At 43.1% G+C, this 27,846-nt stretch overlaps 1 protein-coding gene across 4 annotated transcripts in view; it reads right to left on the reverse strand.

The window, feature by feature from the left end:
• Positions 1-27,167, reverse strand: part of DYNC2I1 (dynein 2 intermediate chain 1) — a 57,214-nt gene extending 30,047 nt beyond the window's left edge. Inside the window, exons 1-9 of one of the 4 annotated variants that reach the window (XM_045792198.2) lie at positions 27,034-27,167; positions 18,391-18,444; positions 16,581-17,004; positions 14,034-14,125; positions 11,499-11,807; positions 6,594-6,670; positions 5,071-5,125; positions 2,448-2,513; positions 180-257 (exon numbers count right to left, since the gene is read on the reverse strand). In XM_045792198.2, coding sequence (XP_045648154.2) covers positions 180-257; positions 2,448-2,513; positions 5,071-5,125; positions 6,594-6,670; positions 11,499-11,807; positions 14,034-14,125; positions 16,581-17,004; positions 18,391-18,444; positions 27,034-27,048 — 1,170 coding nt within the window. In that variant the 5' untranslated portion in view covers positions 27,049-27,167. Of the gene's footprint in view, positions 1-179; positions 258-2,447; positions 2,514-5,070; positions 5,126-6,593; positions 6,671-11,498; positions 11,808-14,033; positions 14,126-16,580; positions 17,005-18,390; positions 18,445-22,120; positions 22,716-27,033 lie in introns of those variants that run through there. The other 3 variants (XM_087860645.1, XM_045792199.2, XM_045792200.2) reach the window with 3 other exon arrangements.
• Between the last annotated feature and the right edge of the window lie 679 nt (positions 27,168-27,846).

Raw genomic sequence — 27,846 nt, forward strand, 5'->3', positions numbered from 1 at the left:
TTAATTACATCACATTGGTAAGCGTTGATACAGCACTTTTTATTGGTAACAAGCCTAAATCAAACAGACACAGAGTATTAAGAGTAATAAAAAGAGAGAAATAAAGCTATTAATATACTTAAGCAGATTTTAGAGCAAATTATTTTTAAGGTGAGAAAAATTTTAACTTTTATACAAACTTCAAAATCATCTTCAAAATAAGCTGTATATTCATCAGCTCCAGCATTTTCTGAATCAATGTCATCCTTTTCAATTTCCTAGAGGAAACACATAAGAAAAACATTCAATCGTAAATTTGAATCTTGCAAATAGGCTGGGAAAATGTTTTCTAAGATTAATCTGATGTTGCTAATTTTAAAACATATTTATAAAACTAACATAACCCAACTTCAAATTCTTTATGAAATACCTTGTTAACTAGTAAATATGACCATAAAGAGAAAAACGTTAATGAACTTATCCTTTGTGAGAAACGGCTACAACTGTGATGAGGCCCATAACATGAGGTGGTTAGTGCGGCCCTCCTCCTCTTCACTGAGGGGAAGACAAGCTGCGCAAATCCTGGCCCCTCAGAATCAGAGCACACCTGCCCCATCACTTCATCCCTCCAGGCCGGCGGATAAAGAGGGGAATCACTAAGTCCCACAGTGGGAGGGGTGCTCCATCAGGCTCTGGAGGTGTGGGGAGGCTGCACAGATTACCCTAAAGCCATCCTGGTCTAGGTACCCGGAAAGCCGAGTAGAAACATATTCCAGATTTCCAGGATAAGAGGGTAGCAGAAATGAAACAGATGTTTAGAAAACTCATATTTTCCCTCCAAAAGCTGCTTCTCCTCTTATCCACATCTGCTCTTGCATTTCACAGAAGCACACATAACAGGAGTTCCCCAGGCCCCAGCCCTCCCCCAGCATCATCCTCAGCCCAGCACCCCATCCCTGCCATGTCCCCTCTCATCCACTCAAGTTCAAAGACATCCATCTTTAGAAAGAACTGTGATGGCACCACACCCACTTTCACACCTAAGTAGCTCCTCAGCCCTGCTGGACGGCCCAAGCACACCAAACGTTCACCAAAAGGGCTCTAGTTCTTACCCTGGAGGGGAAACAAGCATGCCAGGGGAGACTCTGGCACCACAGGCAGCATGGGCTTGGGGTGCAAAGGGGCAAGATGACAGTGGCCTGGCCTTAGGGGTAAGAAAGAAATGACCCCCAGTTTTCTGGGGTGAAAACTGGATGGACGTCCGCACCTCAGCCAAAACAGGCACAGAGGAGGGACAGGGAGCCTCTGGGGAGGATGGGAAGTGTGGTTAGAATGTGGTGAGTGTGAAGAGAAGACAGGGACATCAGGAGAAGGTGGAGCTCAGGAAGTGCTCAGTGACACAATCTGCCACCTGGAAGCGTGTCTTTCATCTCTAGAACCCAGTGCAGTAAACAATGCCAAAAACCAACGCTTGATGCCACAAAGAATTCCAGCTGTTCCTCCAAGAGGTATCTGGTCTGACTTCTAAACAGACACATTCTTGTATACCCACAGGACTGAAAGGATACCTTAAGGATACCCCGTTGCCTGGGGGTAGGAAAGAGTTATTTTACGCAAATACTTTATAGGCAAAACTGGCCCCTAAAAAAAGTCGTTTGGGCACACTGCCATATAAAGTCACTGGACATTAGAGTAAATGACACATGCTACATTTATTGCCCCAACAGACAGGACACCTGCTAACTGATCAGAGAAACAAAAACAAATGCTGTGCAGGAGTTTTAAGCAAAACTTGCAGCCTCACACTGCTGAACCCTGTTTCCGTGCACAGGACCCCTGACATATACACTCGCAGGGAGTCTGCACCATGTCCAAAGCAATCCCTCCACTCAGCAAACACTGCACCCACGGGATGTGCCAGGCTGTCTGCCAGGGGACCGTAGGGCCAACATATCACCTCTCTGTAGAGCTGGAACCCAGCCAGGGACGATGACAACAGAGTACCACCAGCAGGAGCTCAGCCACCCCTTCCTGGGGCATTAAATGGAGTGCCATGGTGCTTTACTGACCAGTTGGTTTCTTCAATTCTCCTCAAGCCTCTTGAATTTAAATACAGAGCAATGATGAGAAGGCTGGCTACTCACTTAGCTGGAACCTCTTCCCCGCCACGCTCTTTGCAAACCCTTTCCCTCTCCCCCACAGAGGAAGGCTGTGGTGTCCAAGTGCATGCACAGCGAGCCAACACCTCTTCCAGCCCCGGAACTAAGGTGCCTTCAACACCCCCCAGACTCTCCAACAAGAGCAAACAGAAATGTCACACTAAAATCTATTGCTCCCCTTCACACCTATGTTCTGCTGTCTAAAAGGAATAATAATTACCCTTAAAAAAAGGTACTATGAAAGCAAAGAATCACGAGTAAAAGCACGTCTTTGGAGCGCCGAAATATGGAAAGATGCACCCTCCTTACCGCCGTTTCTTCTCTTCCATGCTTCTGAGCCAGCTTCCACACTGAGGAGCCCTCTTCACGGCTGTGCTGAAAGACAGTGCAGCCAGTCAGCCAACATAGGGAGCATCCCAGGGCAACCCCAGAACCTACCCAGTCCTCCCATGGATGCACTGTCCTCAGTGGCTGAGGACTGGGGTTCTGGCCCTAAGGTATACAAACAAGATCACCTAGGGCAATTAACCTCTGTGCCTCGGTTTTCTCCTCTGAGAAATGGGGATAATAACAATACAGTGGTTCCCCTCCCCTTACCCACAGGGATGCATGCCAACAGCGGATGCCTACAACTGTAGATAGTACCAAACCCTATACGTACATACCTATGATAAAGTTTAAGAGATGAACAACAATAACTAATAATAAAATAGAACAATTATAATAATATACTGTAATAAAAGTTATGTGACTCTGGTGTCTCTCTCTCAATATATCTTACTGTCCTGCACTCACCCTTTTTGTAATGATGTGAGATGATAAAATGCCTATGTGATGAGATGAAGGGCGGTGAGGGACACAGGTGTGTGACGCAGCATCAGACTATACTGACCTTCTGACAATGCGTCAGGGGAGGGTCATCTGCTTCCGGATCACTGTTGACCGTGGGTATCTGAAACCGTGGGTAAGGGGGCACCAGTGGACCTATTTCCTAGTGACAGGGGCATATAAAGTGACCCTGTGGTGGTGAGGGAAATGCTGATTTCCATTCCTGTTGTGATCACTGGCACGAGGAAGACACAAGTCCTAGACATCACTACCCACAACTATTCAGTGCATAAAACTGGGGACAGGATGGTGATTTACCATGAAGAGAAAGAGGAGCTTTCCATGTATCCAGAAAATTATTCTGGTGTATTGTAGGCTTTTCATAATGCTGAAGAATTAAGCCAAGATAAACTCAGTGTTGGTGCTATAAAACATATGACCTAATCATAAGCCAAAATGAGCTGTCAAATACCTTCAAGAATCTTTCAGGGGAAAAATATATCATAAATTTTGCTCTGCTGGCAAAAAAAAAATGTGAAATATTTTACTGATAATTTTTATGCTGATCACATGTTGAAAGAATAATATTCCAGAAATACTGGATTATATACCATGTTATTAAAATGAATTGTGTTTCTTTTTGCTTTTTTAATGTGACTACTGGAGAATTTACAATTATAAATGTGGCTCACACTATAACTCCAGTGAACAATGCTAATGCAGAGCTCATCAGAAGACCTGGGAGGCTTAAGGAAAACACTATAAAATCTACATTATTTTCATCCAACAATTTCAGTTCAAGAATTTATCCACAAAAAGCGTGAGGCAGATCTGCATCATTCGAACAATGAACTGGAAAAACAGGATGCTGCGTGGGGGGGGGGGGTGCATGTGCAAAACAGAAAAAAGGAATCCCAAACTCCCAAATATACATATTAATATATGAGTGTAAAAGATTATATAGCAAAAAGATTACCTAGGAAGAAGTCGTTGTAAGGCTAACTTTTTTTTGTTAGGTATGGCTTTAGCTAGATGGTGACTGAGCCAACCACTCCCCAAAATTGAATGAATAAAACATACCAAAATAACACTTGCCCTGTGATCTGATTTACATAAAATTCCAGGTGTTTCTGTGTATGCATATGGAATAAAGAGATACATAAAAATATGGCACAAAATGTTGAAGATGATTATCTCAGGGTCATGGGTTTCAGGTAACTACCAAGGAAAGTGACAGGAAAAATTATTCTTCAGAAATAGTAACTCAAATCTGCTTGCCACATTACCTATAATACAAAACAACAAACTAGGAAAATGCTTGGATGATAATTAAAACCCCAGTGCCCACCACTTCACAGTTACTAAATATTCACCATGAAGACTATTCTGATGGTAATTACGATGATGGTAAGAAACACAAAGACCGGGAATCACCCTCCACATGCAGGAGATAGTCACGGGAGGGCAGGACCACGCATGGTGTGCTCGTGTTGGTAACAAACATGGGACAGAACTTGCCCGCGATGTCGTCGGAGCCTGGGCCTCCCTGTGGGAAGACTTCAACACTGAGGCAATTTGCTCACGTGCCTGACTTCCAAACTCTTCTGGAGACAGCCGTGGGGATTCCTGTCCCTTCCCCTAAGGGGCCTGATGTGCTGCCGTGAAATGTTGTCATTCTATCCCCTAGTGAGAGGGGGCACCAAAGTCTCTACTATCATAGAATTCTCCATTTCTCCCTTTAATTCTGTATTTTAAGGCTCTTTTTATGAGGTATGTGTTCATTTACCACTGTGACATCTTCCTGTGAGCTAATTATTCTATCATCATGAAAGGTGCTTCCACCTTGACTAACTTCCTGCCCGACACGAGTACAGTCAGTCCAGCTCTGACACAGGTGACATGTGATGCTCTACCTCGTCCGTTTTTCTACTTTCAATCTGTTGAGTCTTTTAACCTAAATGTGTTCACTATGTCCTCCTGGATTACCACTCAAATCAGCACATCTGCCGGCAAGGCCTGACTCAGGCTCTGCTTTCCAAGGGATTCACAAACTGAGACTCACGGCTAATCTTGCAGCATAATAAAGTCAACATAAATGTCTTACCTTTCTTCTTGAGTCTTTATCTTTTCCATTATTTCTTACTAAATTCTCTGCATACCTAGAAAGTATGAACAAATTCAAAATTAATTTTAAACAAAGACTTGAAACATAAAGCATTTTACATTTCCGTGAAGGCTCTTATCAATATCTGATATGACTAAGAGCTACTACAGATTGGCAAACCTCCAAAGCATGTCTCATGAGAACTGTGGACACTAAAGTCTTCCTATGTTTTTAGTATTTCAGCAGCAATCCAAGAAAGAAAATAGCCCCAGTAGAGGGAAGAAACTATGTGTTTTAACAAAGTTGTGTGTTTGACTCTCTATCCTCAAGAGAGTTCTAATACACTCCTGTAATTTAATTAGTCAATCCCAAAAAAAGAATGAGATCTTGCCATTTGCAATGACACAGACGGAGTGTGAGAGTGTAATGCTAAGTGAAATAAGTCAGTCAGAGAAAGACAAATACCACATGATCTCACTCATATGTGGAATTTAAGAATCAAAACAAATGAGTAAAGGGGAAAAAGAGAGAGACAAACCAAGAAACAGACTCTTAACTCTAGAGAACACACTGCTGGTCACCAGAGGGGAATGGGGGAAACCGGGTGGTGTCTGGACGTGCTGAATCACTACACCACACACCTGACACTAACACTACACTGTATGTGAACTATACTGGAATTTAAATAAAAACTAAAAAAAAAAAAAAATCTAGAGCTTACATACAAAATGAGATTTTGCCCACAAACTCTAATCTGTAAAGGGGGAATGAAGCATGAGAGACTATGGACTCTGAGAAACAAACTGAGGGCTTCAGAGGGGAGGGGGATGGGGGAATGGGATAGGCTGGTGATGGGTAGTAAGGAGGGCACGTATTGCATGGTACACTGGGTGTTATATGCAACTAATGAATCATCGAACTTTACATCAAAAACCAGGGCTGTACTGTATGATGACTAACATAATACAAAAATATTTAAAAAAAACTGTAATCTGAAATCGCCACAAAACCCACACAGAATAGGTGCTGTTATTAGACTTTTACCAGTGGAGAAACGGCCCTGGAGGTATGTGCAACACACCCAGCAGAGGCAGACATGCTGTTCCAGCAGGCTGTTGTCTACACCCTGGCTGTGGCTAGACAGATTCCATCTGTGCTCTGACCCACAAACACTGGTCGGGGGCACTGGTGGCAATAAAGGGGCCAGGAGCCCACCTGCAGAAACTCCACCCTCTGCAGGTGTCAAGGGCTGCAGGGCTGGAGCCGCCTCTCACACACTCACACCCCAGAGTGAGGACTGATCTTCCAGTTCATGTGAGCAAATATAAAAAAGGCAAACAGGACTAATAATTCATAACAAGTTCCAAGCTCCTCTAGTGCACCTAGAATAAATATGGAGGGGTCGTATCAAGAGTACATGAAGTGTATCTATAATTCACTCTCATTTACTGGCTATAATCAGGCCCCATAAGAAGAACTCCCTTCAAGCATTCTACGAGAAGCACAGTGCACACAACAGTCACCAGAGAGCGCACGTTCCTTCCTGGCTGCCGGTGGGATCTCTCCTTGAACTTGCACCCCGATTTCTGTGCTCACTGTTCTATGAAACAAAAAATTCCATGACACTCGTTAGCATATCATAATGAAGTCACTGTAATTGTAAACTCTGTACAAGAAGCATGGACTCCAAGTTTAACAAAAGCATCTACATCACAGGTATCTTCTGAATAACAGTTTTTACCAGCTATCATCAGTCAATTACATAATCAATGTAAGGAAGATGAGTAAAGGTATACTAGAAGATGATTACGCATTACCTCAGGAAGTAAAAGACATTTACACTTATCAATTGCACGTTACTTTAAGATAAATCTGACTAGTTCCTTACACTGCTTAAAATTATGAACTGTCAAGCATAATGTGGCTATTTCATAGATCCATCCACCTATAGAAAAGAAAATTTAAACAACTGATCTATAATTTTACTTCTGTAATTCTCTCGAATTAAGTGAATTTGTAAAAATAAAATTAAAACCATCAGATTGCAAACCAACAAATCTAGGTAGGTGGTTTAAATAGCAGCAGTGTCCACAATAGCTAAATTGTGGAAGGAGCCGAGATGCCCTTCAACAGATGACTGGATTAAGAAGATGTGGTCCATATATACAATGGAATATTACTCAGCCATCAGAAAGAACGATCACACAACATTTGCAGCAACATGGACGGGACTGGAGGAGATTATACTAAGTGAAGTAAGTCAAGCAGAGAAAGACAATTATCATATGGTTTCACTCATTTATGGAACATAAGAAATAGGAAGATCATTAGGAGAAGGAAGGGAAGAATGAAGGGGGGGGGTAAACAGAAGGGGGAATGAACCATGACAGATTGTGGACTCTGGGAAACAAACTGAGGGCTTTAGAGGGGAGGGGGGTGGGGGGATGGGCTAGCCCGGTGATGGGTATTAAGGAGGGCACATATTGCATGAAGCACTGGGTGTTATATGCAAATAATGAATGAATAATGAATAATGAACATTACATCAAAAACTAAGGATGTACTGTATGGTGACTAACATAACATAATAAAAAATTATTATAAAAAAATAAAATAAAATAAAATAAAATAAAATAAAATAAAGACAGAGGCATCTGTTGAGTAAGTGCTGGCAGGAAGGGTGGCCCGGAGGGAGGGGCATAAGGCCGGAATGTAACAGGTGAAGACCCCAGGGGACCAGGGCGAGTGCCTCCCTAGGGCAGAGAAAGCTCACAGACCTAGGGACTGACCCATGAAGAGTGCAGAGCAGAAGAAAGGCAGGACTAAATCACCCACCAAGAAAGAGAGTCTGGAGGGCAATACACAACATATACCAAAAGCCTTAAAAACAGGTAAAAATATTCAAATACTTTTTTTCATCGGTAAATACTTCTAGGAAATTATTCCTAGAAAACAACCAAAGACGTGTATTAAGGTTTCCAATCTGTTCATCACTGAATAATTTATGAATTAAAAAAAATATATTAGTAACCTGAAGTTACATATAAATAAGGTTATGACCACATGAAAGAGTACCAGATGGCCATTAAATACCCAATTATTAAAAAGTATTTCCCAGAATAATGTGAAAAAAAAGCCATGATTCCAATTTTGCATTCATTTACATATACGAAAAAGAACTGTAAGTATATACACACTTATTACAAAATGGATTATCTCTGCATCTGAGATCATAAATTTTGTTTTTGTTTTTTTATTCTTCCTGTATTTAAAAATTTTTCCAAAATTAACTGGAGAAATGTATAATTACATGTTTAACAGGAAGAGCAGTCTGGCATCAGTCTATTAAATAAATTGGAATGGGGGGAAAAATGAAATCAGGCGTGCCAGGTAGAAAAAGTTATGATTTAATGGCTATCTAGGTATAAAGAAGAAAAAGAAAAATTATGAGCAGCTCAGTGTCTTGTTCCCAAGCCATGGAGGCTGGCCAGGAGGGTGCTGGGCTAGAAACAGATGCCCACAGGGACCTGTGAAGTCACTAAGTCACTACCCCAGAAGCAGAAAGGAGCAGGGTCCATGTTCAGCAGCAGTAACAGAGGGATGATCATGCAGGATTCTTCTAGTAAACAACTGCCCAGTTACCTTTAGAAGACACTTTGTTATAGTTACTATGCTTAATCATGCCCTCTCCATTCCTAATGGAAAACTGGAGGAGGGCAACACCTGGTCGGCTCAGTCAATAGAGCATTCAACTCTTAATCTTAAGGTTGTGAGTTTGAGCCCCACGTTGGGCGTGAACCCTACTTAAAAAAAAAAGAAGGAAAGGAAAGGAAAGGAAAGGAAAGGAAAGGAAAGGAAAGGAAAGGAAAGGAAGAAAAGAAACTGGAGGAGGTATACAATTAAAATAACAGATCAAAAATCATACAGAGAGGGGTGCCTGGGTGGCTCAGCCAGGTAAGCGTCTGCCTTCGGCTCAGATCATGATCCCAGGGCCCTGGCATCAAGTCCTGTATCCAGCTCCCTGCTCCTCTTTCCCCTCTCTGCCCCCCTTGTACTCTCTTTCTTGCTCTCTCTCCCAAATAAATAAATAAAATCTTTAAAAAAAAATCATATAGAGAAAGTGAGAGAGAACAAAGGAGAACACAATCCCAGGGAACAGACCTGGTTTGTACCTGTGGTCCCAGCATAGTTATTAATAGTGCCCCCTTGTACTTTATGGTCACCTCAGCAGCAACCACATCAATCACCAGGCTAGCATAATAACTAACTTAAAAAGTATATTTTGAGTATCCGAAAGTCAAGGCAAAGAAAAATGATAAACACACAATGCTCACTAATCACTCTTATATATTGTATATGCATTTGTTTCTTTATCATATGGCTTCTCCAGTGAAATATAAGCACCACAAAAATAAAAATTTTTGGTCACAGCTGTGTCCTCAGCATATGGAAGAAAGGCTAGCACAGAGTGGCCACTCCATAAATAGGAATAAATTACCAAAAAAAAAAGTTGGTCATCCATCAGAAGAGTCTCTCGAGGGGTACTAATTATTATATTAATCCTTATGGAGGGAGCACTGTTGAAGGCAGTGGTTTTATTAACATGGGCCATCTCTTATATCCAGCCTTAATAAAAGCCAAATGTGTAAACTGTGACAAGTCTCAGAAAGGCATTTCTGTGGGAAACCAAACAGGCTGTTTCTAGTCACTAACTTTGATCTAGGGAATGTAAAATAGGCAAGTTCATTAAAGTTTGTGGTAGGATCTGGTGGTGGAAACTTGTCTACTTTGCTGTCTGTTTAAAAATGTTCATAAGGGGCGCCTGGGTGGCTCAGTTGTTAAGCGTCTGCCTTCGGCTCAGGGCATGGTCCAGGGGTTCTGGGATCGAGTCCCACATCGGGCTCCTCCATTGGAAGCCTGCTTCTTCCTCTCCCACTCCCCCTGCTTGTGTTCCCTCTCTCGCTGGCTGTCTCTATCTCTGTCAAATAAATAAATAAAATCTTTTAAAAAAATAAAATAAAATAAAAATGTTCATAATAAAAAATTGGGAAAAACAAACTAAAAAGATTTTGATCTAGGGAAACAGATTTAAAATACAAGAGGAACAAACACGTGTCTGTGAGGGTCCATTCTCAATCCCTGCCTCCCTCAGTCATTGACACAGCAAGGTAAACATATCAGTGTGGCTGATCCAAAGGAAGTCCAGGGACTGAAGACACTCATGTCTACACACGGCTAACAAAACCGCTCCTGTCAGATAACTACACACGTCTACACACGGCTAACAAAACCGCTCCTGTCAGATAACTACACACGTCTACACACGGCTAACAAAACTGCTCCTGTCAGATAACTGCTAAGAAACACGACATTTGTTCTGATCATGGGCAGAGGTGGCAGGGTCGCAGTCCTGCTGTGAGGGAAGGTGTGGGCAAAGGCACTGGAGGTGGCAGGTGCAGAGGTGATTTATCACACTCAGCAAAGAGCCAGCCAGGATGGGCACGAGGCCAGGCAGCAACTGCAAAAAGTTTTCAGGACATTCTTAACAAACACTCCTCAAAAACACATACACATACTTTCATGGATGGCACCAGTCAATCACACGTCCCAGTCTCTGCCCCTGAAGGCCTGACCCTCCTGAGCCTCATAGCACCTGACCCTCACTTTGCTTCCACCTTAAAGGGAGCACCACCAAGAAACAGGAGAATGGGGGCACCTGGGTGGCACAGCGGTTAAGCGTCTGCCTTCGGCTCAGGGCATGAGCCCGGCGTTATGGGATCAAGCCCCACATCAGGCTGCTCCGCTATGAGGCTGCTTCTTCCTCTCCCACTCCCCCTGCTTGTGTTCCCTCTCTCGCTGGCTGTCTCTATCTCTGTCAGATAAATAAATAAAGTCTTAAAAAAAAAAAAAGAAAGAAAGAAACAGGAGAATGAAACCACTTCGCTTCAGAGTCTGGAAAAACAGCACAGCAGAAAGCATATACATGAGAACAAAAGATACAATTAATATAGGAAAATATTACGCAATTGCAGTAATTATAACAATATACATGGGAGGAAAATTAGACCCTTTGCAATCAATAGTTTTATTTTTGTGTTCTGTTTTGTAAACTTATACTACTAATTCTGATTCAAACATTTTGCTATAGTATTCATTTACTTTCCACTTAATATCATCTTCAAAATTTCAACTTTATGATAGATTTCTGAGTATATGTTGAAAGTACATTCACAATATAATTAGAAAATCTGACTTCATATTTCCTACTAGATCAGCAATTTTTCTATATTGATCACATTACACAGACGTGAATCACGTTTTTACCAAGGTGACAAGTCTTATCCTCCGGCTACAGGGAGATAAAACTCTTCTCTAAGAGTGTTGGTCTTAGGAGGACTACAAAGGCTAGGAAGCATCAGAAATGGTACCTTGGACTCCCTTTTCTTAAGATCTTCTCTCGACAACCTCTCTTTTTTATCTGTGTTACTGTGGTGCCTCTCTTCACCAAAATGAAAGCCTTCCTTGTGTCGCTTTTCCTTTTGTCTTTCTTCCCCTTCCCTGTCAGAGAAGGAATTACTTTTTTCTTTTGGATACTTTTCTTTTTTTTCCCTTGTGCTGCTTTTTTCTCCATGTTTCCTTTCACGATCTGGTTCTTTCTGCTTCCTGTGTCTCCTTTCACCTTCTTCTTTATACAGCCAATACTTAAGAGGATTGTCTTTACCGTCGCTGTACTGCAGCTTTGAAAGGGACAGATTGAAAAATGCATGAGCATACAAAACATGGGCTGCCATCCTTCACATGTGTCATGATAAAGGCAGTGAAGCTGCACTGCCCTCACTCCTCTATCCTGACTCTAAAGTTGTGCTTCTAGGGGCGCCTGGGTGGCGCAGTCGTTAAGCATCTGCCTTCGGCTCAGGGCGTGATCCCAGCATTCTGGGATCGAGCCCCACGTCAGGCTCTTCCACTGGGAGCCTGCTTCTTCCTCTCCCACTCCCCCTGCTTGTGTTCCCTCTCTCACTGGCTGTCTCTGTCAAATAAATAAATAAAATCTTAAAAAAATAAATAAATAAATAAAGTTGTGCTTCTGGAAAGAAAAACTCGCTTCTGGCCACACAACGCACAGGATAGTGGCAACACTGTACTCCTTGCTTCACCCGGATATGGAAAACCACGTCCAAACTCCTCGGCCTGGCAAGTATGCCGCCCTCATCTACAGCCACGTCCTTGTCATTCTTGTCACCTTCTCCCCAACTGTGAATGCATCCTGTACTCCACCAACCCTAGTCCCTCCTGAGAGATGTGTGACTTCGGTGAGCAGAGCGCCATGTGCCCTGCCAACCTCTGTCCTTGGCAGTTCACATGTCTGGTGCCCCCCAGGGAGATTCTTAAAACTGGGCACCACTGTTCAGTCATCTCTGATTCCCCAAAACCACTTTGGGTGCTCAGTAGTAACTGCTGACATCCATCACACGGTGACACGCAGCTCTCTGCAGAACTCGCTGCCAACATGCCATACTTTTGGCTCAGACTCACAGTTTTGGGAGCATCATCAGTATGTCTCAGCTGAACCCCAAATGAAACTGCCCTTTCCTCCCACCCAAGGCCTCCTCTACTCACACCCAACAGGGGGTCACTGATCACTCTACAGCCACAGGGCCCTTACCTCCTTTTTGGCTCAGTCCCCATGGTCCCCACCCCTGCCACCCCTCCCGCGGCCCCCCAACAGCCTCCTGACTCCTCTCCTTCACCTGATTCCCACCCACTCTGCCAATCTCTGCCAGGATAACCTTCCTAAAGAAAAACATGCTGGCAAGCTCCATGACCAAACTCCTCAGTCGTAAAGTTAGATTACTACCACACACCTGTCACCAAAATCAATTCTATGCAGATTAAAGATTTAAGTGTTTAAAAAAATTATAAGGACCTGGAACAAAATACAGGCGACTACTTACATAATGCTGGTGTGGGGAAAAGGCTCTCTGAGCATTATATCGACAACCGAAACAATGAAAGACAGACTTGACTACTATATAACTTTAAACTTACTTATAAAAAAAAGATCCCACAAACAAAATTCGAAACAGAAATGGAAACAGAAATAACTAGCAGGGAGTTCATCTTTAAAGTACTTAGACTAAACTGCTCCATTAGGAAAGTAAGCAAACATACAAAGGCAGTAACAAACAACAGGGCAGTAAACCCTTCCCTAAAATGCTCAGAAATACTCCTTTGTTCTGAATCAAACTAGCAAAGATTAAAAATTACGATCATGCCCAACTGCTGCTTCGGACATGGGGAGTTATACTCTGATGATGTAAATGATGACAGCTCTTCTGCCGAGCAAATGGGTTCATTTACATTTACTTTCATCTAGCAAGTTCGTTTCCAGAAGTTAATCATAGGAAAATAATTATGAATAAGTACAAAAACTTTACCCCATGGATGGCTTTATAATAAAAAAAAAATTCAGAAGCAACCTAAGTGTCCAAAAAAAGCAGATATATCAAGAAAACTATGACACACCCATATCGCTATATTGTGCAGCCATTAATATTATAGAGAAATATGACTTAGAAAAACGTTCCAAGTGTATCTAGTTTAAAGTTTATAAAAGAGTAAAAATCCAATTTAAGAAAACAAATAGATATATATGTACACATACAGAAATGTATATGTAAACCTACTCTGTTAGGATATATACTTAAATATTATCAATAATTGTCTTGGGGTGGAATTTGTTTTTATTTTCTCCTTATTATTTATTTCTATTTTCGAAATTTTCCAAAATCACCATGTATTTCTCCTGGAAAGATAACAACACATATCTGTAAGGAAAAGTGGCTGACAACTTCCTCAGACCTGAATCTTGTGTGACAAGACTTTCCAAAAATGCTTCTACTAACAACGCGTGACAGCCTCTATTCTGCGGACTCCAGAGAGCCTTCCTGGGTTTGCCCACGTACCTTTCTTTCTCTGTATCGTCTTTCTCTCTCTTCTTCCCCCCTCTCAGGGTCTTCATCTCTCCTCTCCTTCTCTTCCGTTCTCACTTTGCTTACTACAAAAATAGAACAGATTTTTAACATTCCCAAATGTCAGCACGTCAGAATGACCTAACATCTTGCTGCCGTCTTTTTTTTTTTTTATAGATATTCTTTTTTTTTTTTTTAAGATTTTATTTATTCATTGTACAGAGAGAGAGAGACAGCCAGCAAGAGAGGGAACACAAGCAGGGGGAGTGGGAGAGGAAGAAGCAGGCTCCCAGCGGAGGAGCCTGATGTGGGGCTCGATCCCAGGACTCCGGGATCACGCCCTGAGCCGAAGGCAGACGCTTAACGACTGAGCCACCCAGGCGCCCCTGCAGTCTTGACTATACATATTGCATTATTATATAGTATATGTTAACACATATGAAAACATATTTTTCAATTAAAACACATCCTTCAACATCAAGCATGAAAAGTTCCCTATCTAAACTTAAAATGGGCTAAAGAGGGAGATGATAATGGCAACTGCCACTGAGGCAACCTGGAAAAGATCAGATTGACCCCCTGGAAACTCGAGAGGGGCACCAGCCCATACATACGCCATCTGAGTACCTGGTCACTGGCACAGGTGCTCAGGGAAACAGAGCCTAGTCCACTAAGAAAAACTGGCCCACTCACCAAGTGCTCAGAGGCAAAGAAAGAAATGCCTGCCTCGGGGACGACGGGGGAACCTCTCAGGGCCCACTGCTGAGGGCACAGTGGATGGAGGAGGCCCCTGTGATAAGGAGGCAAGGTGCATCCCACCTGCCAGCATGCACCCCTACCCACAATTTGAGATCTCTCCCTGATAGTGAAATTAGAGATTCACTTTTGAATCTGCAAAGATTAAAAAAAAAAAAAAGTCATTAGGCTTAAAATTAAGAGAATCAATAATTTAAAAGATGAGGACAAAATTAAACAGAGATCACTAAAACAAAGTTCATTCATTCAAAAAGTGCTTGTGGAGCACTGACTGCTATTCTGGGAGCCTGGAATACAAGAGATCAAACCAATGGGGCTGGGGGAGACAGGAGCGGCAGGGAGCAAAGGGCCAGGTTCCAGTAGACAGCAGGAGAAAGACTGGGGTCCGAGTGACTCCCGGGTTTTCCAACCTGAAGAAGGGAAGGATGCAGCTGCCATCAACCGAAATGGGTAAGGCTTTGGGGAAGCAGGATTTGCAGGGATTTCAGCAGCCCAGTTCAGGACCCAGTAAGTTTCCAACGTCTATCAGACATCAAAGCACAAGAGAACATATAAGCCCAGAATTCAGGGATGAAACCTAGCTGGGAACCAGAACTTGGAAATCAAGAACAGATGACTAGTATTTATAATCATGAGAAAGGATGCAGTCACTGAGGGAGAGAGCAGCTGCAGAAATAGTCCAAAGATCAAGGCCACACTTCACAGAAGGGGAGGCTCAGAGGAGATGGGGAAGAGACACATAAATGGCCAAGGAAGAGGGAAGCAATGTCAAAGAGTCTAATTGTACAATTATTCCTACCAATAATGCATTGAAAAAACAAGATCAGGTAGCAACCAAAAAAGATCTGAGAACAAAAAAAATGTTATTAGAAATACATACCAAGAACATCAAAATAATAACCCTAAAAAGAGGCAATGGAGAGTAAGATAGTTGCTGTTAAACATGCTGAGTGGTGACCCACTAACCCATAACCCCACCCCTAAGTACATCTTACCCAACAAAAATGCACACTCACGCTCCAAGAGGTGCCCTGCTGCCGGGCTCTGTGCAGACACACGCAGTGGCCTCAAGAGCAGAAGGCAACAGTACGTAATAGGGAACATGAACAGGGAGCCTTGGTTTCCGTTCTGTTCATAACCAGGACCTCAAGCCTTCCTGATGATTCTAAGAATTACTATATATTCTTTAAATATATTCCTTTTTGTTTACATTAGCTAGTCAGAATTTTTTAGAAAATCATATACCATTTGTACCATAAAAATATGATGATACTTACATGGTGGGGGGGGGAGTATGCACATTTACCTTAGAATTCCTGGGATTTAGATAAAAACATTTAAATCTTGCTTAGAATAAAACTGACACTTTTGAGGAATTCTTCTTATTAAAGAGCATTATTTTTCTTTATTTACAATGTGGACTGAGCTTCAGTCAGGTAGTCTAAAATGTGTTTCAATAGTAAAATTCCAGCAAATAATGAGAAAATTGTTACTCCTTTCATTCACTGAAAGGAGTTTTAAAAATGTCAAAAAGAAAACAGTGAAAAGTACACACACACACACACGCACACACACAACAGAGGCCTATACCTTCAAGGTCAAGCTAAGACATTTATGAAAACCACGAAAGAAAATACAACGATGAGTGAGCACTGCAAAAAAGGGAAATGCCCCTGAGCACTAAGCCCTTTACGGAGAAATACTGACAAGGTGCAGCCAACAGCTAAGCAGTGCCTCAGGAGGGAATAAGGAGCTGCACGGATGTTCCACAGTGGAGACACGCACCTGCTCGCACCTTGCGCTCCGTTCTGTCCAGGAGCTGCCGGCCCACCAGGCTATGGTGGGCCGCCGTCTGCCTGAGCTCCTCCCTCCTAGCTCTGTGGTCTCTCTCCTTGTCCCTGTCTTTTCCTTTACTGTGAGACTTCTCTGTGTCCCGTTCTCGGTATTTCTCTTTATGCCTTTCTCTGTCCCGGTCTCTGGAGTCCTTTTTCCTTTCCCTTTGCTTTTCTCTGTCTCTGTCTCTGTCCCCGTAAGGGTTCTCCCTGGAGGTGTGGCCATCTCTCTCGCCAGGCCTCTCTCTGTACTTGGAGTCTTGGTCTGGGTCCCTGTGCTTGGGCTCTTTGTATTCAGGGAGGTCCATTTCTGACTCCTTATGCAGCTTCTTTTCTCTGTGTTTCTTATCTTCCTTGGGACTACCCAATTGCGCAGCCTAAACCAAGAGAAAAAAAGCAGAATTTAGAATCTGAGCCATACTCAGTGAGGGGTCTTAATGCTAGCTTCAACTGCTTTCCATCCCAGCAAGATGGGCCTGGAAGAAGAGTCTCTGAATACGTAGTAAGTGAAATCAGACTGAGCATTTTTTTTTAAGATTTTTTTTATTTATTTATTCGACAGAGAGAGAGACAGCCAGCGAGAGAGGGAACACAAGCAGGGGGAGTGGGAGAGGAAGAAGCAGGCTCATAGCGGAGGAGCCTGATGTAGGGCTCGATCCCAGGACCCTGGGATCACACCCTGAGCTGAAGGCAGATGCTTAACGACTGAGCCACCCAGGAGCCCCAGACTGAGCATTTCTATGACTGCCAATGGGCACCCATTTATTTGAGACATTCATGTCTGCAGACAAGTCAAATCTGAAATACTACATGGAATAGAAAGAAAAAGAAAGGGATATTGAAGCTGCGTCTTAAAGTCTCTGAGACACCAACAGCTTGGGTTCCATTCAAAGAACAAGGACTTATAAAATTCTCAGGAGGTCTTGATCTCAACCCGTTAACCTTAGAAATAAAACTGCCAGCAAAAATGGGTTTATTCGGGAATGGCCAAGAATTGCAATCTGGGACAATTAAGCTATGGCAAAACCATGGGTGATTCTGCAGAACAAAGGAGAGGAGGCTCTTCTACAGAGGAGAGGGGAGTTGGGAGGGGCTGCTATAAGCTGAAAGTCCATTGGTGTAAACTGGGAGCTGGGAAGTGTAGTGGCCTCTCATTGGCTGAGCTGTTGCCAGGGCAGGAGGAAATCTTCCTTCCTCCTGCCGGAATAGTAAAATAGTACCACTGGGAGATGCATCTCTTCCCGTTGGGTCTGCAGTGGACAAGGAAGTGGTAGAGCCTGCGCGCTGCCCCTGCTGGCCTACCGACTCCATTCCAAAGGGGGTTTCCTTTTACCCTCTTTCACAGCCCAATGTTCCTTTCACATACACCACACGGAGACACATGCACACACATACATGCACACACACACGCAAACATATCACCGAGAAACCACACACGTGTACATACACCACACGCACATATACATGCGCACACACTCCACACACATGCATTCAGTGCACACCACACACATACACGCACACACAGACACACATGGCCCAAGCCCCAACACATAAGAGAAACCTGACGGAGCTGCTGGGATGCTGGGCTGAGTGGGACAACCCTGTCCCACCAAGTTCCAGACCTATTAACCATACGGCTTTATCTCTAAGTCAAAAACACTTCTGAAATGAGCCACACATAAGCAAAGTTGAGAAGCCGGTAAAAAACTGCCCAAGAAATCGCCCGAGCTCCAAAAGGACCCCAACTCAAATCAATACAGTACCGAAAGATGTTTTCTGAGGTCATCTGCTTTCCAAGTATCATCCTTTGTTCTTCTCTAAAAAGAAAAGCATAAAGTTAGAATTTTTAAAATTTAAAAAACTAATTTTGTACACTCTAGTGAGCTGCTTTTTCATTAGGCCATTTAAGTCAATGGCAATTAGTCCCTGACGTGCAAGAAATTACTACCTACTAGAAGAAAAGGTAATAGTAATGGACATTTTCAAAAAATTATTTTCTAGTCTAAAATTACCTATAAATAATGTGTAGAATGTGTTCCTCCGGCTACTTCGTAAGTGTAGGTCAAACACACTCCGCACCTTCCCCATGTCACCCAATGGCTGTCAGTGCCCAGTCCCACTGCCCAGCAGCATTTCTGGCTGCCAACGGCACAGATGTCCTGGAGTGTCCCTGCCTGACAGGCTGTGCCCCCCGCCCCAGGTACTGAGCATGCAGCGACATGACTCCTCCATAAGCATACACACAATTCACCTGCCACATGCAAGACATATTTAGATCCTGAAGGAACTCATTAAGCAAATTAATCAAGGGTGCTTCCTATAGACAACAAGGTAGATTTATCCGGATTATTTCACTTTTCCTTTGAGAAACACTGCTTTGAGGATACAAAAAAAGTAAGATTTTAAGTTTCAGATTTAAAGCGAATGTAGTACAAATGAAAAACAAAAACTTATTCGTGGATAAGCCACCAAAAAATCTTCCTGGTAATGTGAAAATTAGGGAAACAGATAAACAGTTCACAATAGTTCATAAATACACTAACTAGAAATAAATAAAAAGCAATCAATTATAAGAATCTAGCCAACATATACTATAACCACAAAATTTACTGTGATCTACTATAATGAGAAAATCGTATTTTTTGATAAATTGGTGTAAGATAATCAGCAGCAATTAGCATAGCTACAACTTATAGTTGTTCATAAATACACTAACTAGAAATAAATAAAAAGCAATCAATTATAAGAATCTAGCCAACATATACTATAACCACAAAATTTACTGTGATCTACTATAATGAGAAAATCGTATTTTTTGATAAATTGGTGTAAGATAATCAGCAGCAATTAGCATAGCTACAACTTATAGTTTCTGAACACTGAAATTTTTTCTGTCTCAAGTTCACTGCTCTGTGTAGAGGGTTACATAGGACATTTTCCAAACAAATGGTACAAACTCAACAGAGAGCCCGTGTGCCCCTGGGAGAGGACAAAGCTAGAGACCCCTAAAGAGTGAAAAGGCACCAGCCAGGGCCCCTGGACTGGACCTCCTGCTGGCTGAAATTGCATGACTTACGTTGACAGGTAAAAACCCTGAAGCCAACAGCTCTCTGACAGACCACAACGTCTTCCTTCTGCCTTTTTCACCAACCCAGCTTTGGGCACTTGAACATCAGGCAAACGGCCTTGCTCACCCCTAAAGATTTTTGTTTCTTTTTTTCTCTTTTAAATGTCGTATGTTGTTTAAAAAAAAAAAAAAAGAATGGTTTATGTTATAAAATAACACACAGCTCCCTCATGCTCTATCCCAGTCCCCATGTGTCACACATATTTTTAGCGACTCTGCATACATATGCGTCGACAGAGTGCTTCAGACCAGGAGTCTTTTGTCTTTTTACCCTCCACTCGGCCCAGGTCTCTTAAAGACCAAACCCACCAGCATTTCAGCACCTGTCCTGTGTGGAACAGAGACACCAGTTAAAGTTTGGTCTCTCCAAGTACAGAATAGAAAGGCAGCGCTTTCCCCTACAAGGGGAATAAACCTCACCCTGAAAACGAAAACAAAAGAGGGGAGCCGCCTACACAGCAAACCCTTCAAGCTACAGGTTTACTCGGTCCACACACAGGCAAACCTAAGAGTTCAACTCCATGGAGGTCACCAGGTGACCCCGGGCTGTGTCCACTGCATAAAATGAGCAGCGACTCCAGAAAGAGCCCTGCTGTAGCCCAGCAGCATCTCACATAAGCCACCTGGTGAACCAGCTGAATGATGCCCATTTACCACAAGGCTCTCCGAAGCACTGTGCAGGGAAAGCCTTAGACAGCTTCGTGGTGCTGTTTGTCCCTAGAGTACAGCAAGACCTCAAAGGAATTCTCTGGGGAACCCAGGAGGAGGATGTGGGAGCATGGGGACCTCGCCCATCATCCTTTCGGGAGGCAGGAGCTGCAGAATATCTCCTCCGGGGCTACTGTCCTTTTCTCTCATTACACTATTTACTGTTTATTCTTGAGCCAGACTCAGAGGCAGGAAAGACAGAGTCTTACTCTTAGGGTAATGCTCTGGGCCTGTTATCTCCAGCCATCCCTCAAGCCCCACTTTCCTATTCCCAAAAAGCAGTTTCCCCAAAGGACATAGACCCCAGAACATCATGCCCCAACTAAGCAGCTCAGCCACCTGGACCTGTCTCCAAAGCCCTCAGTGGATGTAATTTCCACCAGTTACACCACCCAACCCAGGAGCTTCCAGGGCGTCCTGGATTGGCAGCACTGTGCAGCCACCCGATGCCTTCAACACCCAGCACCATCTCAGCTAAGCAAACACTCACTCGCTTGCCAAACATTAAAGCTAGATGTCAGCTGAACTGGTTAGTTGCATGTTAATAAGGGCTTAAAGTGCTAAGTTGTCTTGTTTTCCACAAATCGTTTGAAAACAGCTGCCACAGCTCCTGACACCTGGCGGCTAAGCACCCTTGCCCTCAGCATACAGGTTGCTGGCCTCAGTGGCTGGGCTGCAGGCCCACGACTGGCCTGGTGGACAGGGCACCGATATTGCATTCTCAGATCAGATGCAACCCATCATTAAGTCCTACTACTTCTTCTTGTAACATTTTCCTAAAATGAAAGAAATCCAATTTCTTTCTTGCCCTAAACCCAGCCCAGACTTCCATGCTGTGGCAGTCACATGGTCTGTGTCTACAGCACCACTGGTCTAACCCAGGAGATCTAGTTCAGAGCACCCAGGGGTGGTGTCCCTTATGGCAAGAATGCCCAGAATTACAGGCTGGAATGAGCAAAGACACTGGAGGCCATGGAAGGGTGGCCTACCAAGCCCACAAAGCAACAGACTAACTAGTGCATTTGTTGCAAGATGCAAAGAGGGGAGGCTGGCTCACACACAGCTTTAGGAATGAGACATAATTTACCTTTGACTGTCTTTTTTAAAATTACCCCTTAATGCTAGAAAATGTTTTAAATTATCAAATTCGATTACTTAGAAACAAATTTTTGGTGGCTCAATACTCAAGTAAACTGGATTACTAGTTGCTCCACTGCTATTCCCTATAATCCCTGCTTGTTAACACAACAACAGGCACACAGCCTGGATGAGAATGTGCAGGTCATTTCTAACGTTCCAGATGACAAACTCTAGGTTGTGGGTGCGTGTATCTGCAAACAAGAGTCCTAATGTGCAAATGCTGCACCAGGCATAGGACACCTAAGCTCAGATGGCACTGAGTCTGACTTGTAAGGGGGAGGCTGACCACAGACCGAGTCCTTTCTGGAGTTGACTGCAGATTAGTAGTGTGGGGAGAGGGTCAAAGACAAACTGCCGACAGCAGGGGATAGCAGAGCTCCATTCCCATCTGTGCAGGGGTGGCTGGGCGCATTAAACGGAGCAGCTGGGGAAGAAAAAATCACGCCGGGGTGGTCAGCATAAATGCAGCCAGGCCAGCTGTGTCTGCAGGCTGGCAGCTATAGAAGTCAGGAGCCTACCTTCCCATAGAGACCTGGAGGCAGAGGCCTCTTCCCTCCTGAGGATCCCATTTCCAGGATGGCTTTCAGGTCCTAGAGAGAAACTCTCCTGGGTTGTAGACACACAGACATCTCAGAAGGACAGAGGAAGGATGAAAAACCGTAAATGCACTAGAAAGGGCCTATCCAGGTGTTGGCCAAACACACTGCTATTCTGACAGCCCTGGGCTTTGCCAGACAGGAACTCAAAGGGGACTGGGTCATCACAGGGACATAGCGTTAGGCTGCCAGAAGCCCCTAAATGTTAGGTCTCTTCATGCAGGAGAACCTTATAAGTGGGTTAGTGAGGACCAGCTCTCCGAGAGCCCAGGTTACTTGCCCTAGAACATGCAGCCTTTCTAAAAACAGAGTGAAGCAGCACTGCACCGACCTAAGTAGTTAACAGCAGTTAACAGTGAATGGCTGTAACACAGCGATTCAAATTTCGTATCAACATTTAAAAAGAAAGACGAGAAATTTATTTTCTTCTGAGGATAATCTAAGTACATATAGATACATATATTTATCTATACATATGTGTTTATATCTTTCAAGCTATGATTAATAAATTTCATAATAAACTCACACATTACCAATTGTTTGGTATGTAACAGAAAAATTTAGAAATTTCTAAGATTTTCATTGAGCATAGAAATCAATAAAAGTCATAAACACTGGAAGCAAGGTAAACTAAAGTGTTTTTAAAGAACTAACACTGGAAACTGTCACTACCTTTATCAGGCAGGTGTAAAGCCAGCAAATACACCATTACGTCTTAGATTCCTAAAAATAGCTACAAATACTGAAACTGGTTATGATCTTAGTAGAAATAAAGAACACAAAAGTGGTCATATTAGTGATGCAAGTGATGTCAGCAGATAAACATACTGACACAAACCTAAGGAAAAGCTGGGTGCAAGATAAAGTTACAATAAACAACACCAAAAAGTCCAGTACAATTTTATTCCAATCACTGCATCGAGGTTTTACCCTTCCCTTGACTTTATGGAACAAAATACACTAATTCTGTAGCACTATAATAATTGCATAACAAGGCTCTAATGACCAGTAGATTAACTTCCTAAAAAGTTAATGACCAACTTGCAAAGGAGAACCTAATATGAGGATTCATTAGCTGTCAGGAAATAGTTCCTTTTGCTATTTGGAAATGTTTATTTTATAAATATGTACTAGAAAACAACCCCCAAAATAATTCAAAGTAATGCAAAATCTAATCAACTAGGTGAACTATGTCAGCCAGAATCACAAAAAGACATAAGAGAGAACATATCTGGGTGGGATCCAATAGAGAAATATGCTTCTGATAATTAAATGGTTTGGGGAGTGAAAAGCCTGAGTAATCTCTGTGCCTGCTCTATAATCCGACCTCAGTGGTTAAGAACAAGGCCTTTACAAACAATTCAGGGAGAAGACTGAGCGGGAACCAGCAGAGCAAACCCCTACTACTCAAAAAACTTTAATAAACCTGGTGCCTCATTCATAAATACGAAAAGTCAATCAGACAGTTGAGAAAACACTGACATAAGAAAGAGAAGACTCAAGAAAGACAAATGGAGAAAATGACCCTAAAAGAAAATGACCCAAGGAAATAAATAAAAACCTTTATTTAAAAAAAGAACACTAATTCAAAGGGTTACATGCATCCCATGTTTATAGCAGCATTATCTACACCAGTCAAATTATAGAAACAGCCCCAGCGTCCACTGACTGATGAATGGAAAAAGAAGATGTATATATACATAATGGGATATTACTCAGGCATAAAAAAGAATAAAATCTCACCATATCCAAGGACATGGATGGAACTAGAGAGTATTGTGCTAAGTGAAATAAGTCAGTCAGAGAAAAACAAACACCATATGATTTCACTCATATGTGAATTTAAGAAACAAAACAAAAAGCATAAGGGAAAAAAAAAAGAAAGAGAAATCAAGAAACACTCTTAATTATGGAGAACGAACTGATGGTTACCAGAGGGGAGGGGTGAGGGGATGGGTTAGCTTGGTGATGGGGATTAAGGAGTGCACTTGTCTTGATAAGCACTGCGTGCTGTATGAAATTGTTGAATCACTATACCGTATATCTGAAATTGATACAACACTGTATGTTAACTATACTGGAATAAAATTTTTTAGTTTTTTTAATAATAATAAAAAAAAAAAGCTTCCTGCTCTAACCCCAAGAGGAGACAGTGCTTTAAGAGCTATCTTCCTCTTTGGGGTGCCTGGGTGGTGCAGCTGGTTAAGCAGCTGACTCGTGGTTTCAGCTCTAGTAGTGATCTTAGAGTTGTGGGATGGAGCCCCATGTGGGACTCTGTATCAGTGAGGAGTTTGCTTGAGATTCTCTCTTCCTCTCCCTCCACCCTACCCGCCCCCTCTCAAATAAATAAATAAATCTTTTTAAAAATGACACCTGAGTGGCTCAGTCAGTTAAGTGTCTGCCTTCAGCTCAGGTCATGATCCCAGAGTCCTGGGATCAAGCCCCTCATCAGGCTCCCTGCTCAGCAGGGAGCCTGCTCCTCCCTCTCCCTGTGCCTGCTGCTCCCCCTGCTTGTGCTCTAATATATAAAATCTAAAAAAATAAAAAAGAAAGAAAGAAAGAAAGAAAAAAAGAGCTATCTCCCTCTTTATTTGTAACAAGTAATAAAAGTTCTTTGCTTTCAAAATTAATTAATTAAATTAGAATTAACAATTAAGTAGATGAAGCTAACAATAAAGCTGGAGAAATCAGAATATAGAAAAAGAAAGTCAAGGAGATGGAAAATATGAGCCATGAATTCAACATCTAACAGGAGACTGAATCAGAGTTCCAGAAAGAATGGGGGAAAAGAGAAAGAAAGAAATATAGAATAGAAAAAAATGTCCCAGAAATAAAGGTAGACTTGCATTTTCATTTTAACGGATCATTGAATGTCAAAAATAATGAATGAAAAAAAAGACTCACAACAGACATACTACCATATATGTCCAGAACACCAAGGACAAAGATCTTAAATCTTTTGGAAAGAAAGAAAACGTTATTTACAAAAATATCTCATCAACCAAACTGGTTGCTAGATGATGAAAGCAGAATGCCTTCAAAGTCCTGGAGAAATTATGCGGCACCTGGGTGCCTAGGTCAGTTAAGCACCTGACTTTGGCTCAGGTCATGATCTCAGAATCCTAAGACTGAGCCCCACATCAGGCTCCACACTCAGTGGGGTGTCTGCTTCTCGCTCTCCCTCTTCTTCTGCCCCTCCCCCACTCTGCGCTCTCTCTCTCTCAAATAAATAAATAAATAAATCTTCAAAGTCCTGGAGAAATTAATTCTGATCCTAGAATTCTATGCTAAGCCAAAGTCTCAAACAAGTGTATCAGTATAATAATGACTTTGTTGAAGTATAGCTTCCTTCGTACATAACCTTATTTAAAAAGTACTTGAGGATTTACTCCAGGGAAAAAAGGGGGGATTTCAAGAATGCTGATGACACTGGATCCAAAAAACAGATCTAATCCAAATGTACAAAGAAAAGAAATTCCCAGATGATTGCTCTGAGAAAGTCTAGAAAAAAAATTAGTCCTGATTAGAACAGAAAGTCAGCAAACTCTGGAAAGAATTTCTTAAAGTAGGTTTTATTAAACAGATAATATGACTTATTGATAAGCTAAAATACGTTAGGTGATAAGGTTAAGAAAAAAGGCATATGCTTTGTGAAAGAGAAGGCAAATACAAACTACAAGAAAATCAAAGGACCATTTAAGAGAGGCATGGTCCAAATATGAAGTTAACTACTCTGTGGTACAATTAATCGAAGGTAAGAAAATTTATTCCAGGAACATAGTTCTTGAGCAGCACAAGTTGATGGATACAGGGCTGCATTTTCTCTATTCGTCCATTCATACTACTTAGTTCTACAGTGAACACTGCTTATATAGTATGTATTGGTTTTTCACTTCAAAAATCAGCCTATAAAAAAAACCCCACAAAAAATGTAAACTAATAATGACTTATGAAAACAAAAGGGAATGGTACAGAAGATGACAGGGGCCAGGAAGTTGGAGGACTTAAAAGATAGATGGAGGGTAGTGTAGGATACTAATTTCCTAATCCTAACCAGTGGGAAGTTAAAAGATACTATCTAAAGTTCACATAATACAAAATAGAAATAAAGAATATTATTTAACATTTTAAAAGTAAATGATAGAAAAAAACAAAAATAATAGAAGGAAAAGTAGCAAATGTGTGCAAACTAAAACCCTCACCTTTTAGTGTTCATGAATCAATACAGGGAAAAAATAATAGAAAACATTTATTGACTGTTAGTAGCAATGTTTTAAGCACTCCATACGCACCTCTATTGTACAATCTCATTTACTCCACATAAACACCTATGAAGTTGCTACTATTACCGTCTCAACTTTATGAACTAGAAAATAAGACATGTTAAGCCAGTTTTCCGACATCACGCAAGTAAACACAGAAGCCAGAACTCAAACCCCAGCAACTTAACTGCATTCCCAGTCCCTGCGGCTGGGCGTCCGTCCCGCGGAGCGCGACTGGACATGCGTCTCCGCCGCACAGTGAGTGCAGGAAGGCGCGTCGTCCCGCCTGGAACGGCCGTGCCAACGCCATTCAGACTGGGAGGGGTGACCCCCTGCAGGGCAACACCGCCCCTCACTCGAGGGTCCACCGCTCCGGGACTAATACTCCTCCACGCCGCGGCCCGGCTGACGACAACGCGCGCATCCTGCCGCACGCCTCCCGGAACCAACTCCTACACCGCCCAGCGCACGACAGGACCGCGGCGGGAGGGAGGCCAGGACACCGACGACCGTGCGGTCCGGGGCCATGGGCGACCCCCGGACCCGCCCCGCGCGCCGCCCGCTCGCACCCACCTTCCCAGGCTCCATCGCAGCTCTCAGGCCCGGACCGCCGGCCGGCGTCCCCGGCTCCTAGCAACTGGCAGGCGCGAGCAGCGGAGCGCCGATCGACCGCTGTCCCGGCGTGCCGCGCGGCTGCCCTAGCGCTCTCTCGCCTCTCCCGGCTCCAACCAATCGACAGGCATGAAATGAAGAGCGCCGAGCCACCGATGTCCCAGAATGCCCCGCGGCCGACCCGGCGCACGGGAGCATCCCTGGCTCCGCAAGCGACAGGCAGAAGCAACGGAGGGCCGAGCGATTGCTACCCCGGGTGAGCAATCCCCCAACACATAAAACACACCACCGTCACCCGCGCTCGGTGGGGCGGAAAGATAGGGGGGCGCGGCTGAGGTCTCCTGTCCCGTCAGCGTTCGGTTGGGTGGGGGCGCGGGCCTCGGTGCGGGAACTAAGCTGGGCTGACCCTCCGGCCTGCTGGGAGGACCGGAGCTGAGCAGCGTCGCTAGACAAACTGAGGCACGCTGCTGAGCCGACTGCTACTTAAACGGCTAAACTCCAATTCCCGGGTGCCTGTATCCTCAGAGCCCACCGACCAGGTACTTGGAGGGCGTTATACTCAGGTCCCGAAGTAGCATCAAGAAGCAGTCTCACTTCTCACCTCTTAAAAGCAAGAAAATTAAGCGGGCCCAAACTAGACTTAGCAAATATACGGATTAGGAGAAGGGCTTTTCATCTGTCTATGGCTTAGCACCTTAGAAATTATTTTCCCATGTGTGTCACTTGATAATACCCTGTAAGATACTGGGAATCATAAAGTATTTGAAAATGTAA

The sequence above is a fragment of the Ursus americanus genome, chromosome 3, assembly GCF_024610735.1.
Source record: "Ursus americanus isolate L20-20 chromosome 3, mUrsAme1.1.p, whole genome shotgun sequence".
NCBI lineage: Eukaryota > Metazoa > Chordata > Mammalia > Carnivora > Ursidae > Ursus > Ursus americanus.